General features: G+C 49.7%; 1 protein-coding gene across 4 annotated transcripts in view; it reads left to right on the top strand.

The window, feature by feature from the left end:
- The window catches only part of TSPOAP1 (TSPO associated protein 1), a 3,327,443-nt gene that overhangs the window by 1,672,683 nt on the left and 1,628,211 nt on the right, over positions 1-26,549 (top strand). For all 4 annotated transcript variants that reach the window (XM_085649739.1, XM_085649737.1, XM_085649736.1 and 1 more), the window contains one exon: positions 2,358-2,467. In XM_085649739.1, the coding sequence (XP_085505865.1) occupies positions 2,358-2,467 (110 nt within the window). The remainder of the gene's footprint in view (positions 1-2,357; positions 2,468-26,549) is intronic.

Raw genomic sequence — 26,549 nt, 5'->3', positions numbered from 1 at the left:
AACGACGGATGCGGAGCCCCACAACACCACTTTCCAACGCGTAGGGGTACTCCTGACAAAAACTTTCTGGATCCAGTATGACGCATGGGGGTAATTTTAAGGTAAGAAATCTATCACTACTAATGTTTCTTACAGACATATCGTTACCGAAGGTTAGTAACTTGTTCGTTACTTCAACATTGATGGTTTTAATATTTCAATATACTGTAACGTTTAGCACATACGTTGTGTAAAGGATAGTTGATAATTATTGGGAGTCTCCCACCTTCCGCTAACAACAGTTCAATTATGGTACTGCTTGCTATTTTGATTCAGGTATGTGAATCTGTGAAAGATTCCCCAATACTGGATACAAAAACAAGTTACTTACCTGTAACTATGGTTATCCATTATTGGTATCTTTCATAGATTCACATGCAAGCCACCCTCCTCTCAGTGGAGTCAGTTCTCATTGATTTGGGATCCTTGATTCCCACTTGTGCTGAGAAAATCTGAAGAGAACTTGCCTCTACTGGGAGTGTTGTAGAGGGTGCTAGCAGCTGATTGGCTGAAGCCAACATTTGGTCCTTTTTAAAAAGGACATAGATAGGCTACTAATAGCCATTTTAGCCTATGTATTATTTATGACACTGCTTGTGTATTTTACTGTGGGACTCCCATCTCGATGACGGGGAATGATTCAGGCATGTGAATCTATGAAAGATACCAATACTGGATAACCGTAGTTACAGGTAAGTAACTTGTTTTCTTCATTCTGACAGACCCAAAGGTGTCAGGAAAAGCAAATATTTGTTAACTATGGTTCACTACTGACAGGCTTGCCTATTTCAAAGTAGTCTATCTGTAGATTGCTAGTCAATATATAATTGTGCTATGAGAAAACCTCTAAGACGTCTGCCAAGCTAAAAGTTTGTTCTGCTAAGGGTAAATCTGCAGCTACTGCATTACTAAGGAATATCCCAATTGCCAAGATTTGTAAGTCAACTACCTAGTGGAAGCCTGTGAAAACATTTACAAGACATTATTGTCTTCATTCAGATTCAAGAGCAGATGCTAAGTGCATATCTGAGGAACTTCTTTGCTTAGTTTGTCATTATTCCTTTTTTAACTTTATACTTTTCACTGCCCGTAGTCGGGACTGATATCCTGTTCAGCACTTCTGATGATCAAGGGAGAGTCCTTCAAGGGTCTCTCCTTTGAAATTATTAGCAACCTTCCTTCCTCCCCAGTGGAAATATTAAGGAATTTTAGGATGCACATATATGCTATGTCTTTGTTAAAAAAGGAACTGGAGCAACTGCCACTTTCCAGGGATCAAGGAATATAGGAAGAATTGGATTACTTAAAACTGTAGTCATTTTTTCCTGCATTACATGACTGCATGTCTAAAAGGCTACATTGCCCTAGCTTTTCCCTTCAGTTTTTTTAACCGACGTTTTTTCCTGTCGACCAGTTTGTTTGGCAACTTTTCCATTATTAAGTGGGCTGTTGTTTTTTTAATGAAAAATAAATAAGATTGGCCAGCATAGCCTTCTACCTTTTTTTAGATGATAAGTAATGTTTTTCGTTGAAAAAGAAATCTTATCAGTAAAATTTCTCCGTGATCCACTGGAACTAGGATGACAGGTAATCACTTATTCGTTTTTATGTAGTAAATTCTAATGTCCCTTGTTTTGTAGTAAGTTCTAATGCCCCATTGTTTCCCGTTCACTAGATTGTAGCACAAGATTTCTACTTTCCTTGTCTCTGGGTTTAACTTCAAGGTTTGTCTTGAGGGGAGGTTAGCATTTATGGGTCCGCTACACATTTTGCGTCTTCTCAGATTGTAACAATTTCTTTGTTATTGATTCAAATGGTGAATAATGTTCAGGTAGAAGTATCCATCAGCAGAATAAGTTACTTATATTTGGTAAACAATGTTTCTGGTGGCTACTCCATCTACCTGCAAATTACTCACAAACATGCCTGCCTAACGATTCTGCGGAATATTGCTGTATACATTATACAGTTCCACATTCTTTTTTGAACTACATTTCTGTCTCTTTTATAAGTCTTTTGTTCACCTCTCAAGACATGGAGCAAAGAACACAAACTAACATCAGGGCACCAGGGTGGTGCCATAGAAGGTTCTGTGATGTCATATTCAGAGAGGCATCAAAGTTATGTTGGAGCCATGGCACCACTTATTGGTGCGGGATGCTATTTAAACTTTTCCATATTCAGTCTGGAACCTGGAGGAGATTTAACAGCTGAAGAATATGCAGGTATATATGGTATCCATCGAACATCGTTAGCAAATGTAAGTGACCTCTTCTATTCAACTTCAACATGGTATGATTATTTTCTCTTGTATTCAGGTGGATACCGCAAGTGAAATGGAGGAGCTAGATGTGGATAGTGTATCTGTGATTCCAGAGCCACGGAACCGAGCTCCTGCAAAGCTTCAAGTCTTCCTTGCACGATACAGGTACAGTTAAATGTATATTTCTGTGGGGTCCAGTGTAAATGTCTTTAAACTCACTACAGTGGTGTGCCAGGATTATTTTCAGATATAGATAACTAAAATTGTGAAGCGATTATGTGTCTAATAATTGGTTGTTATGGGTTTCTATTTAGTAGTATTTAGAAAGTGATGTATAGTCAGATGGGAATGTTCTCCAGCACTCTATTTTTCTTAACTTAATATGCTTGATTTCGTCTAGTGTTAGTGAAGCTGTAATGCAAATTCAATTCTATGGTTCCTTCTCCCTAAATAACAGCCTGCCTGGAGATTATGATCTCCCTAGCTAATCCACAGATGTGGTCTCCAACCTGGCATTTCTTGGGTTCATTCAACTAAACAAAACCTCTAATCTGATAGAGACATCTAGCCGCAGATTCCTTAACTTTTGAATTCTCCCGAGGTCCCAGTTTGAATCTGGAAATTTTTCAGCAGTACCTCTGCGCGCCGGGGGATGGGGTCGTACGGCTCCGCGATGACGTCGACTCCTGTCATGACGTCAGTGGAGCCATATACATCCCTTCTAGCATGCGGACATCAGTTTCCTCTTTTACGTGCTGTAATGCGGATCCGGAGAAGCTGTTCTTCAGGTCGTTGTTTCCCGACCTACTTTGACACTTAGTGTCAGTGGAACAGTGTGCCTTGGTCAAATGTCGATCAATTTCATATCTTGCGGGTCTTGTAGCAGACAGATGTTGGTGACAGACCCGCATGCAATTTATATGTGGTGTCCATGTGAGCACCATGACTCCCAGGATTGTGGTTCCTGCCAGAAGCTAAATCCAAAGTTGTTGAAGGAGCGCAGTTTGAAGTTGATAGCAGCATGTGTATCGCGATCCTCGGAATATTCCCAGCCTTGGTCTTCTTCTTCCCGGGAAGAACATTTGCCGGGTCGATCAAGGAGCCAAAGCTGGTCTGGGGGCTGTTTTTCTCTGGGGAAGTCAAAAGGTAAGGGGAGGTTGAAGTTGCGGCATTCTCAAACTTCACCCCGTGTAGACTCGGTCTCCCTTTGCTCCTCCAGCTTGACGGCTGAGTAAGCTGTACGTGACTCCGCACTGCGTCTCCCTGTGTTTCCAGGAGCCATTGCATCGATGGCTCAGATGAGGGAATATTATGATTCCTTACACCTATTTTTTGGAGCCCTATTTCCCTCTGGAGCGCCTCTAGGCCCCAAGGAGGTGAATGGGCTGCTGTCGGAGGATTTTTCCTCTGTGATGGTTCAGCCATCTAACGTCGCTTTAGCGTGGGCTCACAGTCCTTCGGGATCGTTGCCTACGACGCCGGTCTTTGACCAACCGACTCCAACGTTGACGTCCACGACACCGGTCAGTCGTCTCTCCTCCCCCAGTCAACGTCATATGACGTTGGATGCTGATTCGCTGTGCAAACTGAGGGGATTGTACAATTTGTGAGCCCCTTCCAGGAAGAGACGTTGGGAGGTCCACCTTATTGGGGCTCGACTTCTTCAGCCCATTTCCAACACCACTGTGTTTCAGGTGGAGGAGAGCTGGCTTACAGTTCTTGGTGAGGCTAGTAGGCTGGATTCTTCGTGAACCTCAGGGTTGCTTTCTCCTCCTTGTCTTGCCACAAGTATCTCCTTTGCAGACATGCTGAGGAAAGTGGCTGCAGTTTTAGAATTGTTGCTGCCCACGATGCAGAGGTCTACAGAACCGTTGTTTGAAATCCTTTGCAAGTGGACAGATGGGAGAAGAGCTAGTGAAGTCCTATTTGATTTTTTATTAGGTGTTGGACCAATCCTGAGTCGGGGTCTCAATTCACCGTGATGTTGCTGGGGACCCAGTTTGTTTGCATAGACACCCTTCCACCAGTGGCCTGGTGACTTAGACTGCAAGGTCTTCTCAGGATGTAGATTCTTCTCGTAAGACTCCGTGGGTAAGGATGCTAGGGGTCGTGATGTGGTAAGCATATATTTGCTTCAGCCAGCTTAGCAATGAGAACCACCAACACATCTTGTGCGCTGGGGCGCTTTTCCTTTGCCTTATGGGATTCTTTACAGAACATGCTTTCATTTCTTCTTGATAACCTCCGTGCTGAGGTAGGCAACTTGATTGGAGATGGCCAGCAGGCCTCTAGGCTTACCATAAGGTGTGGTATGGACACAACGTATTCTGCAGGTCGGGCATTTTCACCTGCAGTGGCGCTAATATGTCTGGCTTGTTTGGCATCTTTGGATTTCTCAGATGCTGTCCAGTCTGCTTGGTGCCCCTCTTTTTGGCGATCAGGCAGATATGGCGTTAAGGCGCTTCCTTCAAAGACGGAGAACTACAGAGTCGTAGTCCTGACTATGTGTTTTTTACCTATAACTAGGCAAGAAGTAGCTTTATTAGGGCATTGTATATGTCCAGTTTTGGTTTCAGTATTACCACGTGTACTCCGGTGAGGAGCAGTGGTTATAATCTCAGTACCATTTTTTTGGGGCATATTGATTTAAATGACGTTTAAAGGGAAGTTCCATTTGTTTCCTAGCCTCTGAGGGTGAGCTTTCTGCTGAAGAGGCTATTATTAAGAGAAGTGTCTTCCTGTATGGAAGCAGATCTGTTACATGCTTTTTTTAAGCAGTTCAGTAGAAAAGTTGCATGGCTTTCTTCTTCAGTGTTCTTTTAGAGGCATATGGTTAAGACAGTTGTAGACTGGTGTATAGTGACTCTTTGATCTACTCTTGGAATAATCGGGTGCTATAACAGGTTGAAGCATTGATCTGACTCAGAGTATGTGTTTGCGTTGTTTGAATGCTACTTTGCTTGTGAAATCTTCCTTTAGGATAAAGGAACAGTGTCTTGTAAAGGCATAAATAGTAACTGAATTGCTGGCAATTCTTATCCATGCTCCATATTGTGATGCTTTAAATTGGCAGTCAAAGGTTTATGATGGCTTGTTGTCCTTGACTTCAGACAATATGTCCTAAGGTGATGGGCCCTTTTTAATCGCTAACAAGGCTGCCAATTTATCTATCAAAATCTTGGGTGACAATTTTATAATAGGAGGATGTTTTACTTTATAGTAAGCTTTTCTTCTTCCTGTGATATTCTGGATATGCGTAGTTCTGTCTGGTCGGCATTAACTGTCTTTTGGGGAGGATGTACTTCTTGTTTTCTGCATTCCTTAATTCATATGGAATCTTGACTGCTGTTTCTTGAGATGTCAGGTCTTTATAACAGACAGCTTTTTCTTACGGCAAGTCACCTGCAGTGTTGTATTGGTGGCGTACTACCCTTTTTTCACTGGGTTGGGTATTTTTTGCCGCTCTTCTCATTTCAGAGCGAGGTATACATAATTTAATGTGCTGGTTTGTTTCACTTAATTATTGGACTTAATATCATATTTGTCTTGTATCACAGGTGTGGCCGTGTGTACTTTTTTTTTTTTGGCGTCAGAATCATTATATTCTAAAACCATAAGACAACAGAAAAGTAAAAAGACAAAAAATATATCCAAAAGAAAACTTTGCGAACAAAAAGGGCACAGTAGCGATCAGGAACCACAATAAAAATGGTGATGCAGTCCCGTATCAGTGGTGCAATATCAGTACATTTGGCACCGGCGATGGCACAACAGCACATATCGGCCGCCAGCACTACTCATTGTCAGCAAGAGTCTGGCTTAACAAATAGTCTCTGAGAGGGGTCCAAATGTCCTTTGGCCTAGATGTGCTCGGCAGTTACTCTGCATATAAGTCTAATTGTTCCCGCCAATAGATCATGTCTTTCATCCAGTCGGCAATCTTAGGGCCAAACCTGCTGTCCCAGGTAAACATGATCCGCCTCTTGGCGAGCAGAAGAGCCACTCTAACAAACCTGCCTACACTGACCTTGGCCTGAGGAACAAAGCCAAGGAGGCATTCCAGGGGTGTACCCCCCAAAGCGATACCAGTCATAGCAAGTAGGCGTGCGACAACCCCCTCCCAAAATTGAAAGACAAGGGGCACACTGCCAAGCGAGGTGGATAAAATCAGCATTCCCTGAGCCACAGCGCTTACATTTATCAGAATCTTTTATGCCCATTTTATACAATTTGACATTGGAATGATACATTTGGTGGATAAATTTAAAATGGATTATACGTAAGTTACCATTTGGTGTAAGGCGGCCCGTCAGTATGCAAATTTGTTCCCATTCTTTCATAGTGATCTGAGGGGCCATGAATGTGTTCCAGCGCTCTAGACTGCGATCCGGTCCAGATATCGTCTCAGCCTGCACCCCTCTGTATAATTTGGTAATTAGCTTCTTCTTGGATGGGGCCACCAGCAGTAGCTGAAGTGATAGAAGCGTAGCAGGTTCGGCCGGAAAGTCAGGGTAACGATCCTTCAACGCACGCTTCAGGCGGTGACAGGTGTATTGGAATAGGAATGTAGGATTCTGGATGTATGCGAAGTCCTCTTCGGTAACATATCTGCCCCCCTGAAATAGATCACCCATATGTGTGATGCCAACCTCCTTTAATGCCGGTAGAGGCCCTTTTTCCTGTGCGATAGACAAGGCCGCGTGGCCAGCCAGGGGCAACGCAGGATCGTACAGAGGGAGTTTATGCACGCGCTTGCCTATTGCCTGCCAGGCCGCGATAGTGGTATCAATGGTGTTAATTTCAGATCTAGGCGTATTACGACGAGTGTGTGTGTCAGGATGCCCCCCAGCGTCACGGGGTGCATGTCCCCGTCCTCTACCGCCAAGTGCGCAATATAATCATGTGTTCGGAACCAATAGTAGGCATATTGTGCCTGTGCACACAAATAGTAGATATAGAAATCAGGAGCAGCAAACCCCCCCTTTTCGTATCCGAGCGACAAGATATGCCAACTTATTCTAGGCTGTTTACCCCCCCACACCAATCGCAATAGCTGTGTTTGAACTGTTTTAAAAAAGTGTATAGTAAGTTTAATTGGAATGTTACAGAACAAGTATAAAAAACGCGGGAGGATAATCATTTTGATGACTGCAATCCGTTCTGCAAAGGACAACGGGAGTTGGGACCACCTGTCCACCTGCTGCACCAGAGTGCTATAGGCTGGACCGCAGTTTTCCTTTATCACCGTGACAGGGTCGCGATGTACCCAGACCCCAAGATATTTAACCGGGTCCACAGACCATACTAACGGATATTCAAGCTGAGGCTGATTTGTAATCGGTGTCAGTGGAATAATAACGGATTTTTCCCAGTTAATGAGGAGTCCCGAGAAGAGGCCAAATTTGATATATTCTCGTATGATCGGAGATAGATGTATTTGAGGATCCCGGATGAAAAGAACCATATCGTCCGCGTACATAGAAATGCCGACTGGACGATGATTGAAATTAAGAGCAGCCGCTCTGTGGCATTGCCGTATCTTGCACGCTAACGGTTCCAGCACAAGAGCGAATAAAAGTGGGGACAGAGGGCAGCCCTGTCTAGTGCCACGTTCTATTGGAAAAGGCTCCAATGTGAGGCCCCCATGCGCACCCTCGCGGAAGCGTCGGTGTATAGCACCTGAATCCACCGCGTCAGAATAGGAGGAAATCCCATTCTGTGCAGAATACGCATCATATACTTCCACTCTATCGAGTCAAACGCCTTCGTCGCGTCGAGCATTACAGCAGCAGCGGATAATTCTGGATTCAGCACATGGAACATTGCAAAGATAGTGCGCAAGTTATGCGAGGTGTAAACCCGGACTGATCCGGGAGGACCAAACGGTGCATCAATGGTTGAATTTTGGTGGGCAATATTTTTGCGAGAATTTTAGCGTCTACATTAATTAGCGACAACGGCCGATAGGATTCACAAAGCGTGGGAGATTCATCTTTTTTAAGAAGGGTTATAATCAGCGCCTGTCTGAGGGAGGGCGGGAGGACCCCGGACTTATGCGCCTCCGCGTACATTTCTAACAAATGAGGCACCAGTAGATCCGCATAGGCTTTATAAAATTCTGCTGTTAATCCGTCCGGCCCGGGGGCCTTATTATTCGGAAGAGAGAGACTAGCCTCCTGCACGTCCGTTTTATCTATGGGTTGACTCAGATACTCTCTGTGAGAGTCCGATAGCCACGCACAGGCCGTGTCCGAAAGATAGTCATCCAGTGCCTCCTCCGCCATACTGCCCCGCGTGGTGTATAAAGCAGAGTAGAATTGTTTAAATTGATCTACAATTGCAAGTGGCGCAAAGTGTGCGTGCCCATGTGAATCTATGATTTGGTCAATCGGGTGGTGATTAGACCTGAACCGCAGCCTCAAAGCCAAGTTCCGCCCGGTCTGTCCCCCTCCCCATATGCCCGGGCTACATATCGCCTAGCGAGGTATGCTGCCTCCTTGTCAGCTAAAATGTTATTTTCAGCCACCAATTCTTGTATGTGCGCCAAACAGTCTGCAGCTGAGGAGTTCTGATATTGGCTCTCTAAATCCCTCCGATCCCTTTCCATTTTGGACAGCTGGCCCCTGAGGTCTTTAAGTATCCCTGCTGCCGTGCCGATACACACCCCCTTATCGTTACTTTGAACGCCTCCCAGAGCGTGGCCGGACTGTCCACAGAGCCTATATTAAAGGCAAAATATTGGGTAACCGGCGATCTAATTGCCTCATTGTATATAGGGTCCAGCAAGGACTCGGCCCGGAATCGCCAAGTGAAAGGTCGATGTGGGTTCGCGGGAATACAGACCGCCAGGCCCACAGGGTTGTGATCAGAGTATGTACGTGGCAGCATATACACCCGCGTGATCCAACCGCAAGCTTCTTCATCCACCAACCAGTAGTCCAACCGAGACCAACTATTGTGGGCAGGGGTAATGTGTGTACCTTGCAAAGCATCTGGATTTCGCATGCGCCAGATATCTACAAACCCCATCTCTGCCATTGCATCTCGAACACACTGGGCCACCCTGACAGTGCGCGCCCCCGCCGGATTAGATTTATCTACTCGCGGGTCGAGATGTGTGTTGAAGTCGCCTCCCCAAAGGATGGCCGATTCGGGCCAGGATCGCAGAGTCCTAAGCAAGTTGTGGAAGGGTGTTGGATCGTCCACCACCGGACCGTAGATATTGACAATAGTTACAACAGACATACCCAACTTGCCCTCTGCCATAGCCCAACGACCCTCCGCGTCGGTGCACGTGTGCAGAGGTCGGAACGGAACCCCTCTTTTGACCAGTGTAAGCACGCCCCTCGAATAATTAGAGTAAGATGAATGCCAATCTAAAAGTTGCCCAATTGTGTGCCACCTTCGCTTCAGTACGCTGACTAAGGTGCGTTTCCTGCAATAAAGCAATTTGTATATTGTGTCTGTCAAGATAGGTTAGCACTTGGGGGACTTTCTTGGGAGTGTTGAGCCCCCTTATATTCCATGTTAAACAGTTGTACGACTCACCCATGCCCATCCACAAAAACAGCTATCACACTCCGCGCGCCGCTCCACGTAGTAACCGCAGAGATCGTGTTTTTAGTGTACCAGATACTATATGGTCCCTGACCGCAGCACCCTGAACTAGAACAAAAAAGAACCCACACCCTCCCCCCACCCACTTTAGCAACCCCCAATTGCCAAAGACAAATCCACAAAAACTGAAACAAACCCACCAAAAACAATTTACCGTGAACCATAGTGCGGGGTATACCCATTGGGGGCATAGCGGCCACATCCACTCCCTGGTGAGGTCGGGAGGGGGCCGCCGATATACTACAACCAGCTCCCGAGACAATCACCCGGGTACTACCGCGGGATGATAAAGGAGGACACGGAGAGCAAAGGCGAAAGGGATATCTCCGCAGCCACAGGTGCCATAGCAACATAGGGGTGTCCAGACAGGACACACAGCGGGCAGGGAGGACACCACACAATTCGTGCAATGGAAGTGTGCCCAGTGAGGCTCACCATCCGTCATAAAGAGTCGAGATCTGACCGCCATCCCCCAACCAACCACAGTCAAATAGCGATATCCGCTTGTCCCCCCCGCATCTCCATCGAGTATGAACACATAACAATACTATATCACAGTTACAATTAATGTCTATGTAAATGCCCTGAAAAGAGAAAAAACAGTTAGACCGCTCATGTCATGAAGTATATAGGTTACTCATCGTCAACAGCCGATGTGGGGGTGACAGAGGCCCGCTGCCGTCGCAGTGACCTGTCGTATTCCATAGCCTGCTTGGGAGCCGTGAAGATCTTGGCGCCGTCGTCCCTGCCTATGCGAAGGCGCGCAGGGTAAAGCATGGCGTATGGCACCAACATCTTTTTAACTCCCGGAAATTCCTTTCTCGCTGCTTGTACCAGTGAGGTGAAATCCGGGTAAAACCGTAGGGCACTGCCTTGATAAGTGATCGTGCCTTTCTGGCGAGTGACACGGAGGATAGTATCTCTATCTCTGAAATTCAAAAGCCGAGCAATGATCGGCCGGGGAGGGGCTCCAGGAACAGGTCGCGCCACCAGCGATCTATGAGCCCTTTCAATACCAAACATAGCGGAGAGCTGCTCAGCCCCGCATATGTCCCGTATGAGCGTCTCTACATAGTCCTCCAGGCGCCCCACATTAGTCGATTCTGGCACACCTAAAATGCGCACGTTATTGCGCCGAGAGCGCGCTTCAATGTCTTCATTCTTCGCTTGTATGACAGCTAGCAGTTTTGCCATGTCTGTGGTTTTATTGGTGACCTGCTGGAGACCATCCTCAGCGTCCGATATCCTCTGTTCCGCCTCGCCAATTCGTGCTGCGTGTTTATCTAGCTTAGCGGAGAAATGGTCCATCAGTCCGTTCAGCACCTCTATCTTGCCATCGATAACCTGTAGGCTGGCCTGTATGGCGGCAAGCGACTTTTCCAACGCCGAATGGGCTGGGGCAGCAGAGTCAAGCTCGGCATCAGAGGCCTCCGTCTGTGGGAGCCTGCCGCTCTTGCGAGAATCAAAAGTCAGCCGGGGCTGACTCCTGTCCGGTTTACCCATTATTATGACGATGTGGGGCTACAGCGCGGGCTGGGGATCCCCGCAGCAATAAAGAAATACTCCCACTTCTGAAGGGCCACGCCGGAGGGAGACCACCGGCTGTGAAAAGTTGGAGATCCAGCCAAGCAGTCCCAAGCAGCTCCACACCCAAAGTTCACAGGGCCCGCTTCTGGCGCTATGTCAGCAGCGCTATGGCGAAGACACGGTCCCCGTCAACAATCCACCCCATCTCGGGGCACCGCGCCTCACCAGTACCAGTTCGTGATGTAGAGCGTCAAAATCACCAGCTACCGCAGGTCCAGTGCAGTCCAGAGCTCCAAGGGCTCCCCACCGGCGTCCCACACCCACAGGCCACAGCGCCCAGAGCAGGGGGCAGCACAGTGCGGCGTCGCAGCAATCCATGGCCACCTCAGTCCGCTAACCGTGAGCAGATCTCAGCAGTCCACTCCCCAGGAGAGGGGGCACCAGTAGACTCCTCCGGTACGCCTTGCAGCAGCTTCAACTCCACGGGCAGACAACGCGGTCGCGGAGGGGTAAGGGGGGACCCCGCACAAGAGTGTATTGCAGCGCGATGTTGTGAGCCTCCACTCAGGCCTATCGCCGGTCCTCCCCCAAGCGCCCCCCAGCAATGTTCAGTGCACCAGGGCAGAGCGGCACACAGCGGGGGCCTCCAGCGATGATCCCCGTCGGCGCGGCAGTTGAAGCGGGGCGCCGCCACCCCGCGCAGTCGTACCTCGCTGTCCGGAGCCGGTGGGCTCGCGTAGTAGGGCACGCTGCTCACACCACCAGCTCTGTTTCCAGCCGCGGTCAGAGGGCCCCTTGCGGGAGGCGCGGGCAGCCAAACCAGCAGCGTCAGGCCCCAGTCGATAGCAGCAGTCACCGCAAGCCGAGACTCACACCCGACAGCGTCGCGGGCTCCGACCAGTGTGCAGCAGCGTCAGAGGAGCCCCGGCGCCGCAGCCTCCAGCGCGGCCTCCTCCCGAAGGCGTCACGGACTCCCCAGCCGCCTCGGAGTCAAGATCGCCAGCACCCGTCCTCGTCCACCATCAGCAATCCCAGCAGCGTGATATGCTCTGAGAAAAGTCCCACTGGGAGCAGGATTAATGCAGGATTAAATCGGCGGCCGGCGGAGCTACACTATCGTGCGGCCATCTTGCCGATCGCCAGGCCACGCCCCCGTGGCCGTGTGTACTTGTTGTAGACAAGTGCACTAATAGGTGCGCTACCATTTTCAAAATTATTGCAAAGCACTTTATGGAACTGTTTCTCGGTTCTAGTTAGTTTTTTAGGTATACGCAGTAGACATGACTGTATCACATGTCTTATACATATTGTTATTAAAAAAAAAGGAAAAGAAAAAGGTTTTAATCAAAGATGCGGTTGGTTCTCTTTTTCTCGCTTGCCTTGGTGATTCAAGCTTACCTGACTCAAGGTTGTATTCAGTCTTTCAGACTAAGGCAAAGAAAGCCATACAAGGGCAAGCTTTATACATTCTTGCGATCTGGCAGTAGTTATTGGCCAGTGTAATTCGGTGAATTGCCGGGCCAGTCAGAGTTTCTGGTGGCCCATTTATGTTTGTATAAATATCTGAAAGAGACACGTTAGTGATAGATTCCTTACCTTAGAATAATCCCCAGGCCTCAGACTGTATCTGGAAAGTTTTGCTAGCAGTACCCCTGCGCGTCAGTAGGTGGCGTCGTGCGGCTCCGCGTGCGTCGCTGGCGTCGTAAGCGCCGAGATGACATCACGGAGACTACTTAGGCCCACCCATGCGCGCTGACGTCAGTTCTTTCTTTTTCCGCGCCAGCAAGCGCAGATCCGGATAGAGCATGTACCTTAGTCACTTTTTGACTAACCTTTTCTGAGAATTTTTGTCTCCTTTTTCTCCTTGGTGCACGTAGGGATGCCTGGATTTAAGTCTTGTGGGGCCTGCCGTCGCAATATGTTGGTGGCGGACCCCCACGATGTTTGCCTCTACTGCCTGGAGACCAACCACGACTCCCGGTCCTGCCTGGACTGTCGGGCCAGGGCCCGAAGGCCTGGAGGGAATGGCGCCGGAAGCTGCTGGAGGTCCGGCACTCGTCCCAGCGCCGTTCCAGGTTCCGGGACCGTTCCCGAGAACGATCGCGGGGCCGCAGCCGTCGCTCCTCGGGCTCGAACTTGGCTCGAACTTGGGTAAGCGACGACATCCTCGGATGCAGGCGAGGGGGACAGGGGTTCTGCCCCTGCGGCTTCTTTGGAGCCTGGGAGTCCCGCGGCCTACCCGCCTTACCCGGGTCCGTTGGCGACTCCCGAACAGGTGCAAGAATTTCTTGCTACCTTGGACCGCCTTTTTAGGCCTCGGGCTCCTGCCGGTGCGCCAACGGCCCCCGCGGTGCCATGTCCGGATTCTGTGGGGCCGCCGGCGGATCCCGCTTCGGTGCCACAGGATCCTGCACCTTTGGGTCCGGCACCACATGGTCCAGCGCTGCCGACTCCGGCCCAACCCTCGACTCCACCTCCGGCGCCACAGTGGGTGCCGTTTGTCCCGCCCTTGCCCCGGTACCAGGACCATTTTGTTCCTACCTGGGATTCGCATTGGGACGTGGCGCCGGCTCGGCCCTGGCCGGCGCCGTCGACGGCGCCGTTTCCGGCGCCGTATGTTCCTTCTCCAGCTCCGGCTCTGCCGCCGCGGTGTGTTCCCCATGCAACAGAGGTGGAGAACGACTGGGAGGGGTCCGAGGACCCTCTTGCCCATCAGTGTGACTCCGAGCAGGACTGGGTGAACGACTTAGAGGACGCCGGCGACCTCGACGTCTCTTCTGACCCGGGGTTTGCCTCTCCCCCGCCTACCATGGAGGAGGGCGCCTCCTACACGATGGTGCTTCGTCGGGCAGCAGAGGTCCTCAACCTCGATCTTCCTACGGTAGCCCTCAAAACTAATCTCCTCACTGAGGTGCTCCAGACGGCATCCACTTCGTCGGAGTCCCTGCTCCCCTTTAACGACGCCCTCATTGACGTCTTGTTGGGCACTTGTTCGCGGCCAGCCACAGTGTGTGTGGATAAGAATGTCGCCAGGCGCCACCGCCCGGCGCCTGGTGACCCTGTTTTTGTGAACACTCGTCCTACACCTGAGAGTCTGGTCATCCATGCTTGGATAAGGACTCTAAGAAGCTGGAGCAGTTTAGTAAGAGGTTGTTCTCTTCGGCCAGCTTGGGGCTGAGGTCAGTGAACACTGCTTGCTTATTAGGCCGCTATTCCCACGCGGTGTGGGATACAGTTGCACAGGTGTTGCCTCAGTGTCCTGAAGATATCCACACTGTGCTGTCCCAAGCTGTTGCTGAGGGTAAAGATGCGGCTAAGTTCCCTATTCGGTGTGGTTTGGACAGCGAATCCCTGGGTAGGGCGATTTCTACGACTGCGGCGCTGCGTCGCCACGCCTGGTTGCAATCTACCGGGTTCTCGCCCGATGTCCAGCGCTCGGTCATGGACATGCCCTTTGATGGCACTCGCCTGTTTGGCGATAAGGCCGACAGTGCACTGGAGCGTTTTAAGGACTCTCAAGCCACGGCCAAGTCCTTGGGTCTTTCTGCAAAGAGCCCGGCCACTCCTGTTTTTTGTTCCTTTCGTGACCACAGCAGGGGCGACCAGGCACGTTCCTTCAGCAATCCTGTGCAGAACCAGCCTCAGCATGGACGCGACTTCCGAAGGGACGGATCTGGACATCAGCGTGGGGGTCAGTCCACCTCCGCCGCTTCTGCCTCCAAACCTTCCTAATCTGAGCTTTGTGGTGCACCCCATGCCAGTGGGTATAAGGATCCGCCACCACCCCACTGGCGCGATATCACCTCAGACAAGTGGGTGTTGCAGATCATCCGCAGGGGTTATTCCCTTCCCTTTCAGTCCTCCCCTTCAGCCATGCCACCTCGGTGCCACCGCATGTCGGGGGATCTCTTGGTACTTCTCCAGCAGGAAGTCACGGCCCTCTCGGCCAAGGGGGCCATCGAATGCGTTCCTGGGCCGGAAGTAGGGAGTGGTTGTTATTCCCACTACTTTCTGGAACGTCAGTCGCTTCCTCTGGAAGGAGAAGTTCAAAATGCTGACTCTGGCTCAGGTCCTGGCTGCCCTCGACCCCGGAGACTGGATGGTAAAGTTGGACTTGCAGGACGCATATTTTCACATCCCCGTCCTGCCGGCTCACCGGGGTTACCTGCAGTTAACGGTAGGCCAGGAGCATTTTCAGTTTGCCGTGCTCCCCTTTGGCCTTACCAGCGCCCCTCGGGTGTTTACGAAAGTGATGGCGGTGGTCGCAGCTCATCTGCGCAGGTCAGGGGTGTCAGTCTTCCCTTACCTCGACGACTGGTTGTTGAAGGTGGGCTCGCCCCATGCAGTCGTCAACCACCTTCAGACTACGGCCGAACTCCTGCATTTGCTGGCGTTCTCCATCAACGTGCCGAAGTCGCACCTGAGTCCCTCTCAGAAGCTCCCCTTCATCGGAGCAGTTCTGGATTCGACGCTGTTTCAGGTTTATCCTCCCGAGCAGCGAGTCCGGAATATTCAGGCTATGTTTCCGATCTTTCAGCCTCTGTCCCGGGTTTCAGTCAGGATGACCCTCTGGCTTCTGGGCCTGATGGCCTCCTGCAGGGGACACATGCCAGATGGCATATGCAGGCTCTGCAGTGGGACCTGAAGTTTCCATTGGGCGCAGCATCTGGGCAACCTGTCCGATCATGTGCAGATCTCGGAAGGCACTGCATGGCAATTGCAGTGGTGGCTCATGAATCGCGATTGGGTCAATGGCAGATCCCTCTCCCTTCCCCAACCGGAGCACACAGTGGTGACGGATGCGTCCCTCCTGGGATGGGGTGGCCACTTGTGAGAGGCGGAGATCAGAGGCCTCTGGTCTCCGGCGAGGCCCGACTCCATATCAATCTGTTGGAGCTTCGGGCAATCCGACTTGCAATGAATGCATTCCTTCCCTCTGTCCGGGGAAGTGTGGTGCAGGTGTTCACGGACAACACCACCGCCATGTGGTATTGCAACAAACAGGGCGGGGTGGGGTTCTGGACCATATGTCAGGAGGCTCTGCGCCTCTGGACATGGCTGGAACATCAAGGCATCACCTTGGTGGTTCAACACCTGGCAGATTCTCTGAACGCCAGGGCGGACAAACTCAGCCGCCGGTGGTTGATGGATCACAAATGGCGTCTGAACTCGGACGTGGTGCAAGGTCTCTTTCAGCAGTGGGGAGAGCCTTGGTTAGATCTATTCGCCACCGAAAAGAACGCGCAATGTCATCAGTTCTGCGTGTTGGAATTTCAAGGCGGCACTCGCTCGGCGACGCTTTTCGTCGCGAGTGGAGTTGCGATCTGTTGTACGCCTTTCCGCCTATACCACTTCTGCCCAGAGTGTTGAAGAACATTCGGCTCGACCGGGCCCAAGTCATCCTGGTGGCTCTGGATTGGGCACGAAGATACTGGTATCCCGAGCTACTCAGCATGGCGATCGACCCCCCGATCCAACTGCCTCTTCTGGAGGATCTTCTGTCGCAGCAGCAGGGGATGGTCCTCCACCCGAACCTGTCCAGCCTCCACCTCCATGCGTGGAGATTGAGCGGCGACAGTTGACAGCTTTCGATCTTTCTCCTGAAGTCTGTGATGTCATTCTGGCAGCTAGGCGTCCCTCCACTAAGACGGTATACACCTGTAGGTGGAACAAGTTTGTGGCATGGTGCGCAGCTAAGGCTGTGGATCCCCTTTCTGCTCCTCTTTCTGAGGTCCTTCTGTTCCTTCTTTCTTTGGCCCAGCAGGGCTCTGCTCTGGGCACAGTCAAAGGTTATCTTTTGGCCATCTCCGCCTTTTTACGGCTTCTCTTTTTAAGTCCCCGGTTGTTAGCCATTTCCTCAAAGGCATTACGCGTACGTTTCCTCCTGTGCCGTTCATAATGCCTCAATGGGACTTAAACCTTGTAATTACATATCTGATGTGCGCTCCCTTCGAGCCCCTTCATACCTGTCCTTTGCGTCTTTTCACTCTCAAGACAGCCTTCCTGGTAGCTATCACCTCTGCCAGACGAGTTAGTGAACTCCAGGCTCTTTCTTCCAAACCTCCTTTCCTTTCTGTTCGTCCGTACAAGGTGGTTTTAAGGACCCGTCCTTCTTTTCTGCCAAAGGTTGTCACGCCCTTCCACATCGGGCAGACTATTACTTTGCTCACCTTCTTACTGCCTCTGCATCCTTCGAAAGAGGAAGAGAGGCTCCACCGTCTGGATCCAAAACGTTCACTGTCGTTCTACCTGCAGCGCACATGACAGTTTCGGGTGGATGACCAGCTCTTTGTTGGCTACGTGAACGCCAAAAGAGGTTGGTCTGTGCAAAACGGACCATCTCTCGGTGGGTCGTTTTGTGCATCAAGGCCTGTTATTCGTTGGCTAAGAAGGTGCCTCCTGTGGGGCTGTGTGCCCATTCTACCAGGGCAACGACAGCCACAACTGCCTTGGGGCGCGGCGTCCCCTTGCAGGACATTTGTCAGGCAGCTACGTGTGCCTCGCTGCTCACGTTTACCAAACATTACTGCCTTGACAGTCAAGTCCGGAGAGACGGCTTCTTTGGCCGTTCTGTTCTCCGTGACTTTCTGGTGTAATCTTGTTCGCAGAACCACCACCGGGGTTGGCATTGCTGGGGTATCTATTCTAAGGTAAGGAATTTATCACTAACGTGTCTCTTTCAGATGCACAAGTTACTACTTGTGTAACGATATATCTGTAAGAGACATTAGTCAGTGATAGATTCCTTACTGCCCCAGCCATCCTCCCCGTTCTGCGACCTGATTTCTAGAGTTAAGGTCATCCTTTTCAGGGTCCTAGTTTCTAGGCACCATTGGTCAGTTTCTTGCATGGCTCTGCGTTCCTGGCGCGGAAAGTCGTGTACAGAACTGACGTCAGCGTGCATGGGTGACGCCTAAGTAGTCTCTGTGACGTCATCTCGGCGCTTACGACGCCAGCGACGGACGGGGTGCCGCACGACGCCACCTACTGACGTGCAGGGGTAAAGCTAGCAAAACTCTTCGGATCCAGTCTGACGCCTGGGGATTATTCTAAGGTAAGGAATATATCACCAACTAATGTCTCTTACAGATATATCGTTGCACAAGTAGAAACTTGTGCATTTATGGCATTATAAACATCTTTGTAGCACAATGTTATACAATTGACTCGTTTGATGAATATTAATGCTCATTTTGTCCAAACTAAATTATTTAAACCAATTTGGTGGTGTTGTTCATCTCTCCTTTGGGGAAATGGGTTCTGAAGGTCCTTCTTTGGGTTTTTATCAGGACAATTATTTTTTCTGATTTTTTTTATTTTGTCATGAACAATGCAGATTACATGGCTTTTGTCATGCAGCTTACCCTCTTTTGGTCATTGAGTTTTCTTTCCCCTTTGGGATACAGGGAGTTTTGTCTATTATCTGACAGATAGTTCTGTAGGGTTTTTCCCCCTTTTCCCTCAAGGGCTGATTCTCAGACCTGTGAAATTATTTTTTATTTATATGTTCTGTGACAGTGATCATGTATTCTACTAAGAGCAAAGCTATTGTTCATTTGGTCGATTGTTAGTTTTGATCGGCTGATTCTCTTTGAGTATCTTTGTAGCATTAGTTTGTAGACCCTCCTTCACTGGGGTATAGCTATGGTTATTCACATAATAGGAAATCTGTGGCTAGATGTCTCTATCAGATGTAAAAGTTACTTACCTCCGGTAACGTGATATCTGGTAGAGGCACAGTCTAGCCACAGATTCATTAACTCCCTACCCATCCTCCCCACTCTGCGAACGACCTATGAGGTAAGGGTTATGGTTATACCCTTTTTCGGTACTGGTTTTATATACCGGTGATCACTATCTCAAGTTATTAGTGACCCAACAGACCACTTGGCCTGGCCACATACGGTTTGTCTAGATGTTGCCAGGCTATTCATTTCCAAATGTGTGTAATCTGTAGGGTGTGGGTGTTTTCTCTTTCACACTGGATTACACACCAGTGGGCAGTGTTGGTTTCTTTATTCTTTCTTTGAGAGTCTTTGTTTAGTATCATTATACCTTGTATTGGCAATTTCAATATGTCACGCAAAGATGTAATTCCACAAACAGCTGAGTGTTGTTTTTATAGGTTTTTCTTGCTATTACCATGCCATTCATTACAATTGGTGAATGGTCAATAGAGTATAAGGTTTTTCTCCCTTGCATGAGGATTATTCACTAGGGGGCAGAGTTTTACTTAGGCCTGTGCTTCGTTGATTCTTTTGGGGATTTCTTTAAAATCCATGTCTGGTATTAACATACCATTTGATGTTTCTTTATTAATGTTTCAAAGATTTTTAAAATCTTTTTGGCACACAGTTTCCACAGCTAGTTTCTATAATAGTACGCGTTCTGGCGCAGAAGGTTTGACAGAAGAAACTGACATCCACGCACCAGAGGGGACTTATATGGCTCCACTGACGTCATGACCGGAGTTGCGTCATCGCAGAGCCGCACGATGCCGTCCCCCCGGCGCACAGGGGTACTGCTGAAAAACTTCCTGATCCAGACTTGCGCCTGGGGAGAATTCAAAAGTGAATGAATCTGTGGCTAGACTGTGTCTCTACCAGATACCACATTACCAAAAGTAAGTCCCGTTTAGTTCCCAGAGCCTGGGACACTCTAAACTTGATTTTCACTTTTGGAATAGAATCAAATGCTCCAATTTAGCACAAGCATTATTTCAAGACTAACTGATCACCATCTCATAATATAGATCTCCACAAAAAATCTCCCCCAACATTGCTGACTTCCTACCTTGGTCCTCTGCAGTGCTGGGAAGAGTGTCAGCAATCTAACCTTTCCAACTGCATTCAGCAATTTACCAGCCTCTGCTGCATCGGTCACTGAACTAGACAAATTGGGGAAACCACATACATTAAAATTCCCAAGCCCTTGGCAATGTCACTACTCTTCCGCTAAAGAAACCCAAACTGCCATCCACTAAAGCAAACAGATAGTTTAATCTGGGATTGGAGGTCGTAAATTTGCTAGCTGGGTATTGGAATATTGATGGAAGAAGATCAAGACACTGGATGCCATAAACCAATACAGAAGATATTTCTTCTCCTTTTCTTACCCCCGCTCTTGCCTGTGCTGATTGCCCCAGCCGCCCTCCCTTGCCTGGGCAGCTTGCCCCACCCGCCCTCCCTTGCCTGGGCAGCTTGCCCCACCCGCCCTCCCTTGCCTGGGCAGCTTGCCCCACCCGCCCTCCCTTGCCTGGGCTGCTTGCCCCACCCGCCCTCCCTTGCCTGGGCTGCTTGCCCCACCCGCCCTCCCTTGCCTGGGCTGCTTGCCCCACCCGCCCTCCCTTGCCTGGGCTGCTTGCCCCACCCGCCCTCCCTTGCCTGGGCTGCTTGCCCCACCCGCCCTCCCTTGCCTGGGCTGCTTGCCCCACCCGCCCTCCCTTGCCTGGGCTGCTTGCCCCACCCGCCCTCCCTTGCATGGGCTGCTTGCCCCACCCGCCCTCCCTTGCCTGGGCTGCTTGCCCCACCCGCCCTCCCTTGCCTGGGCTGCTTGCCCCACCCGCCCTTCCTTGCCTGGGCTGCTTGCCTCGGCCCGCCCGCGCTTGCCTGGGTTGCATGCCTCGGCCTGCCTGTTCTTACCTGGGCTGCTTGGCTCTGTCCACCCTTGCCTGGGCTGCTTGCCTCCCCATGCCTGCTCGCCATTGCCTGGGCTGCTTGCCCCCACCTGTCTGCCGTTGGCTGGGCTGATTTCCCCCGCTCGCCCTTGGCCGTGCTGCTTGACCCCACCTGCCTGTCCTTGCCTGTGCTGCCTGCCCGCTCTTGCACATTCTGCATGACCCTGCCTGCCCGCCCTTGCTGTTTGCCCCCTACTGCCCTTGCCTGTGCTGCTTTCCCCGCCTGCCCTTCTTGCCCCGCCCACCCTTGCCTGTTCTGCTCGCCCCCACCTGCTCTTGCATATGCTGCTTACCCCACCCGCCCACCCTTGCTGCTAGCCCCCATCTGCCAGCCCTTGCCCGTGTTGCTTGCCCGTGGTGTTTGCCCCCCCACCCTAGCCTGTGCTGCTTGCCCCACCTACCCTTGCCTTTGCTGCTTGCATGTGTCTGTGTTGTTTTCCCCTGCCCGCGTCTGTGTTGCTTTCTCCCACCTGCGCCTGTGTTAATTGCCTCCCCCACGTGTCTGTGTTGCTTGCCTCCCACCTGTGCCAGTATTGCTTGCCCAGTGCTGCCAGTGCCTGTGTTGCTTGCCGCTTACACGTGCCTGTGTTGCTTGTCGCCCACCCGTGCCTGTGTTGCTTGATGCCCACCCATACCTGTGTTGTTTGCCAGTTGCCTGTGTTGCTTGCCCTCATCGGTCCGCCACTCTTGGCTGTGTTGCTTGCCCCCCACCCATACCTGTGTTGTTTGCCAGTTGCCTGTGTTGCTTGCCCCCATCGGTCCGCCACTCTAGACTGTGTTGCTTGTCCCCCACCCTCTGCATTTGCTTAAGCTGTTTACCTCCACCTGCCCACCACCCATGCTTGGGTTGCTTGTCCCCACCTACCCACCACCAGTGCTAGTTTAGGGGTGTTATAGGGGTCAGAAGGTAGTAGCCAATGGGCTACTTACTTTTAGGGTGTTACACCCTTTGTATGTCCACTTCCTCTGAGGAGGGGGCATATCTGTAACCCTATTGGCTAAAATTCTCCAATACAATATGAATGATTTTCAAAGGAGGGGGGTCAGTTCAGCTCAGGACACCAATGGGGTTGTCCTGGCTGAGAGGGGACACACCTCTCCTGCTTACTAATTTTTCCACCGACCTTGCTGCCAAAAGTGGGGCTGGGTCAGGGGGCGTGCATGTGCACTAGCTTGAGAGGCCCTGGTCAGCATAACAAAGGACGGGAAGCCTTTGAACGGGATCACCAGCCACCAATGGTGTTCCTGCTTGGGTTTAGGTGTGAAGCCGATCCACCCAGAGGAGGCTTTGTTTCTGTCTTGCTTCGCACTTCCAGATAATACAGAATACCACACAGTGGCTCAAACACGACAAAGTAATAGACACAACACCACGCCCCCTGTAAAGGGATTTCACTTTATAAAATAAAGCACATCAACGACTCTCTTTTCAGAATAAGGCTTGGAGTTTTATTTATGCAATGCTCTCTAACAGAAAGGCTTTCCCAGATGTCAAATGAACAACATTCAAATGTATATAGATATTTTTATGTATATGCAAGCAACAATAACACACTTGGCAAAAGCAACAGTTAAATGCATAGATAAAAATAAACACAAGCAGCGATAATACTGGACGTCCTGCAAGAAATCGGAAAGATATGTACACTAAAAACATTTGAAGATTACTTTGGATGTTAACCCAGACTCACTCACACATCACAAAGTCAATACTAAAAAAACACCTCAGATGATTATAGCTACTGGAAACTGAATATGCACGCAAACAGCCACACATCACAATAGCAACAATCAGAAACAAATCAAAGGATCTTGCAAACGCTGCATCTTAGCCCACTCCAGACTGGGGGATTCACAGCTGGGGTAAAGAGCCTCAGCAAACTGGGGTTCTGCTGTACCTAAGTAGATGCGTCCATCCCCATTCGTACTCCAAAACAATCCCAGTCTCTAAGTCAACAACCCTCAGCCTTATAGTCTCAAAACACACTACAAGGTTCCTAGAGACCTTCCCTTTGTGCCAAGGAAACTTACTAGAATTGGCCACTTTCCATGCAAGTATTCCGAAGGCAAAAGGAGTTCCCACGTTCCTTCTGCATTCTCACATCTTCCAGCCTTTATCTTAACGATGCTTACGAAAGCCTGTGGCGGTACATTCAACAATCTCCTCTCCAAAAACAAAGTAACCTTGAACGTGATTAACCCAAACAACTTGAGTACTCTGGGGGCCTGCCTGTACACGCAGAAAGCTCTAGCAAGACAGAGTAAGGTTTCAAGATGACATGAGGGCATATCAAAGCCAATAGTAAGAGCTTCAAAATACTTCCCAATGTACAACACAGTGCACATTTGTTCACCACTGCCTATTGCATCACATACTTCATCTCTCAATGTACAACACAATGCACACTTGTGCACCACTGCCTATAGCATCACATACTTCATCTCTCAATGTACAACACAATCAACATCTCCTGAGGCTTGAGCCGGGAGATCGAGGCTGCAACGCTGCGCGAGGGGTCAGAGCGTTTTTATTCCTGTTACGAAACTAGTTCTATCACTGTTTTTCTATTGTGTATTTTAATTTATCCGCATTTTAAAACTGAACCGAATTTTAAAACTGAATCGAATTTAAAAGTGAACCCAATTTTAAGACTGAATCGAATTTAAAACTGCATGCTTACCGTGCTCATCTCTTCATTGCGGCATACCGTGGCACACCCAATCCACATTCCCCCTTACTAACGCTGCATTTCGCGATTACTGTCCGCCTGCCCGCCATCTTGGAGGTAACGTGGGGAGCAGTCTAGCGTCTGCTTCCCACACGCTACAAAGAGGGCTATGGCGCAGGCGCGCAGCGGGTGCGTGCAGCGGGCGCGCCAAAGGCAAGCCCGTCTGCGCCCGTCCGCGCCAGGACATCGCCGGGCACCAGGGACTATACCAATATAGCATCTAATACCGGTAGGAGCAAACTCGCATACAGCGGGGATGAACTCAGGCTCATCCGAGATGGGTGCCTTTCGTCCTGCTTGATCTGCCCCAATGTGGGGCTGCAATCTTCGGAAGGGACTATCCCCTGTACACTGTGCAGGTCTCAAAGTAAATTTTACTCCGAAATCCCTTTATACGCCCCTCTATTATCCACTTCTGGGCAGCGTGATATCACGCCCTGCACCCCACCGGCTATCAATATTGCCAGTCATACAGCGACCCTTAAGACCACACAGCGCAACTTCTGGAAGGGCTTTCTGGGCAACGTAAGATCGCTTCCAAAACACGCCATAGAGATTTGGGATATTTTAAACACTGACTCACCCGATGTGGGTTTCCTGACGGAGACTTGGCTGAAGCCCACCAGTGGCCCCGCTATCACGATCGGCATCCCAGAAGGCTATAAGTTTTTGCGACTTGACAGGCAGCTGAAAACTGGGGGGGGTTGCCATTATTCACAAGGAGCACGCAAAAATCACGATTTTAGATCAATGTACCAACGCCCAAATTGAAATTATGATTTTCAAGATGGAAATGGCTCCACACGATTTTTGGAGAGGGGCATTGGTCTACCGTCCCCCTGGTCCTTTAAAGGACTTCTCCTCTCAAGTAATGGAAATAATAGCCCCACATGTTATTGCCTCCAATAACTTTTTATTGTTAGGAGATTTTAATATTCATAGCGAAAATTCCTCGCTCCCTGATATATCATCTTTTTTCGCTGACCTATCTACACTGCACCTTACTAAAAAGAATGAAGGTCCTACGCACACAGCTGGTCACACCATTGATATTATTTTTACTAATATCGACCGGCTCACTTGCAAAACCCCCCGCCCTCTGTGCTGGACGGACCATGCACTTATTAATTTTCAAGTGCAATGTCTTTATACACCCACCCTAACAGCAGCACATACCCAATTCTCCTACAGACAATGGCACAAAATCAGCCCTGAGTCTTTTCCCTCTATTTTTACACCACCTAGGTACCCCTTGATCAATAACACTGAAGAAAATCTTATTCTCTTCAATACTACTGTCCAAGCGACTATTAACGCCATTGCCCCTCTAAAGATCTGTACTAAAGCTCCCAGGAACACTCTAGCTATCTGGTTCACTCCTGAATTACGTACGACAAAAAGCCGCTGTAAAAATTTGGAACGAAGGTGGCGGCGCACCCACCAAGATACTGATAAAGTGAAATATAGAGTTGCCCTTACTCTATATCACAATGAAATCAAACAAGCCCGCAGATCTTATATAGCTCAGCAACTAAGGCAGGCAGGCAATACCCCTAAAATTCTCCATCAAAGTTTGCGAGATTTCATCTGTCCCAAAGCCTGCGATTTAGATGATAACTTTTCCCAGCCTCTTTGTAATAACATCAGCTCCTATTTTATACAAAAAATTGATACTATTTATGACAAATTTTCAAAAACCTGCCACACACCTTTGTCTGATGCCTCTAAATTTCCGAATGCTCACCTGACTACTCTGCTGTCCTTCCCACCCCTTTCACGGGAGGAGACTATTGCACTTATGCGCAAGGTTAAATTTGGCTCCCCCTTGGATGTTATGCCTGCAAAAATCTCGGCATCTCTCGCTCATGTGCTTGCAGATTCTGTCAGTCCTCTTCTTAACTCTTCTCTAGAAAAGGGTCTGGTCCCCTCCATCTGGAAAGCAGCACAGGTCATTCCGTTGCGTAAAAATAGCAAACTTCCAATGGATAACCTTTCCAACCTCCATCCTATCTCCTTCTCCCTTACCTGAGCAAGGTCCTTGAAAAACATGTTAACAAACATCTTTCGTACCATATCGAAGTGACTGGATGCCTGGACCCGTCCCACTCAGGCTTTCGCGCAAACTACAGCACAGAGACCGCCTTGGTGGCTGTCACCGACTACATCAGACTCACTCTTGATCAAGGACAGTCCGCCATCCTGGTCCTTTTAGGTCTTTCCGACGCTTTCGATACGGTTGACCATCTGACGTTGCTCGAGAGACTTAGGAAGACTGGACTGGGGGTAACGGCACTGAACTGGATAACCAGTTTCCTTTCCAACCGCACACAAACACTTAATTTAGGTCCATTCCGTTCCACCACTGAAAATCTGACCAAGGGTGTGCCACAGGGCTCATGTTTGAGCCCTACGCTGTTTAACATCTATGTGGTCCCCCTTGCTCCTCTTCTAAGATCTCTTGGGTTCATCCCCGTATCTTATGCAGATGATACCCAACTTATCTTCCCATTTGACAAATCCTCCACAATAGCTCAAGCATCCTTCTCCCTAGGTATGCTGACTATCTTGCAGTGGATGAGCGGCAATTTTCTTCAGCTGAATGCCAGCAAAACGGAGATTATTCTCTACGGAGATGCCCCTATTATGTGGTCACCTTCCTGGTGGCCAGATGAACTGGGCCCGCACCCCCTCCAAAAAT

Source organism: Triturus cristatus, chromosome 3_2, assembly GCF_964204655.1.
Source record: "Triturus cristatus chromosome 3_2, aTriCri1.1, whole genome shotgun sequence".
In the NCBI taxonomy this organism is placed as follows: domain Eukaryota; kingdom Metazoa; phylum Chordata; class Amphibia; order Caudata; family Salamandridae; genus Triturus; species Triturus cristatus.
Note: the sequence above shows the minus strand (reverse complement) of the source record. Positions and strands in the feature narration are given on the sequence as shown.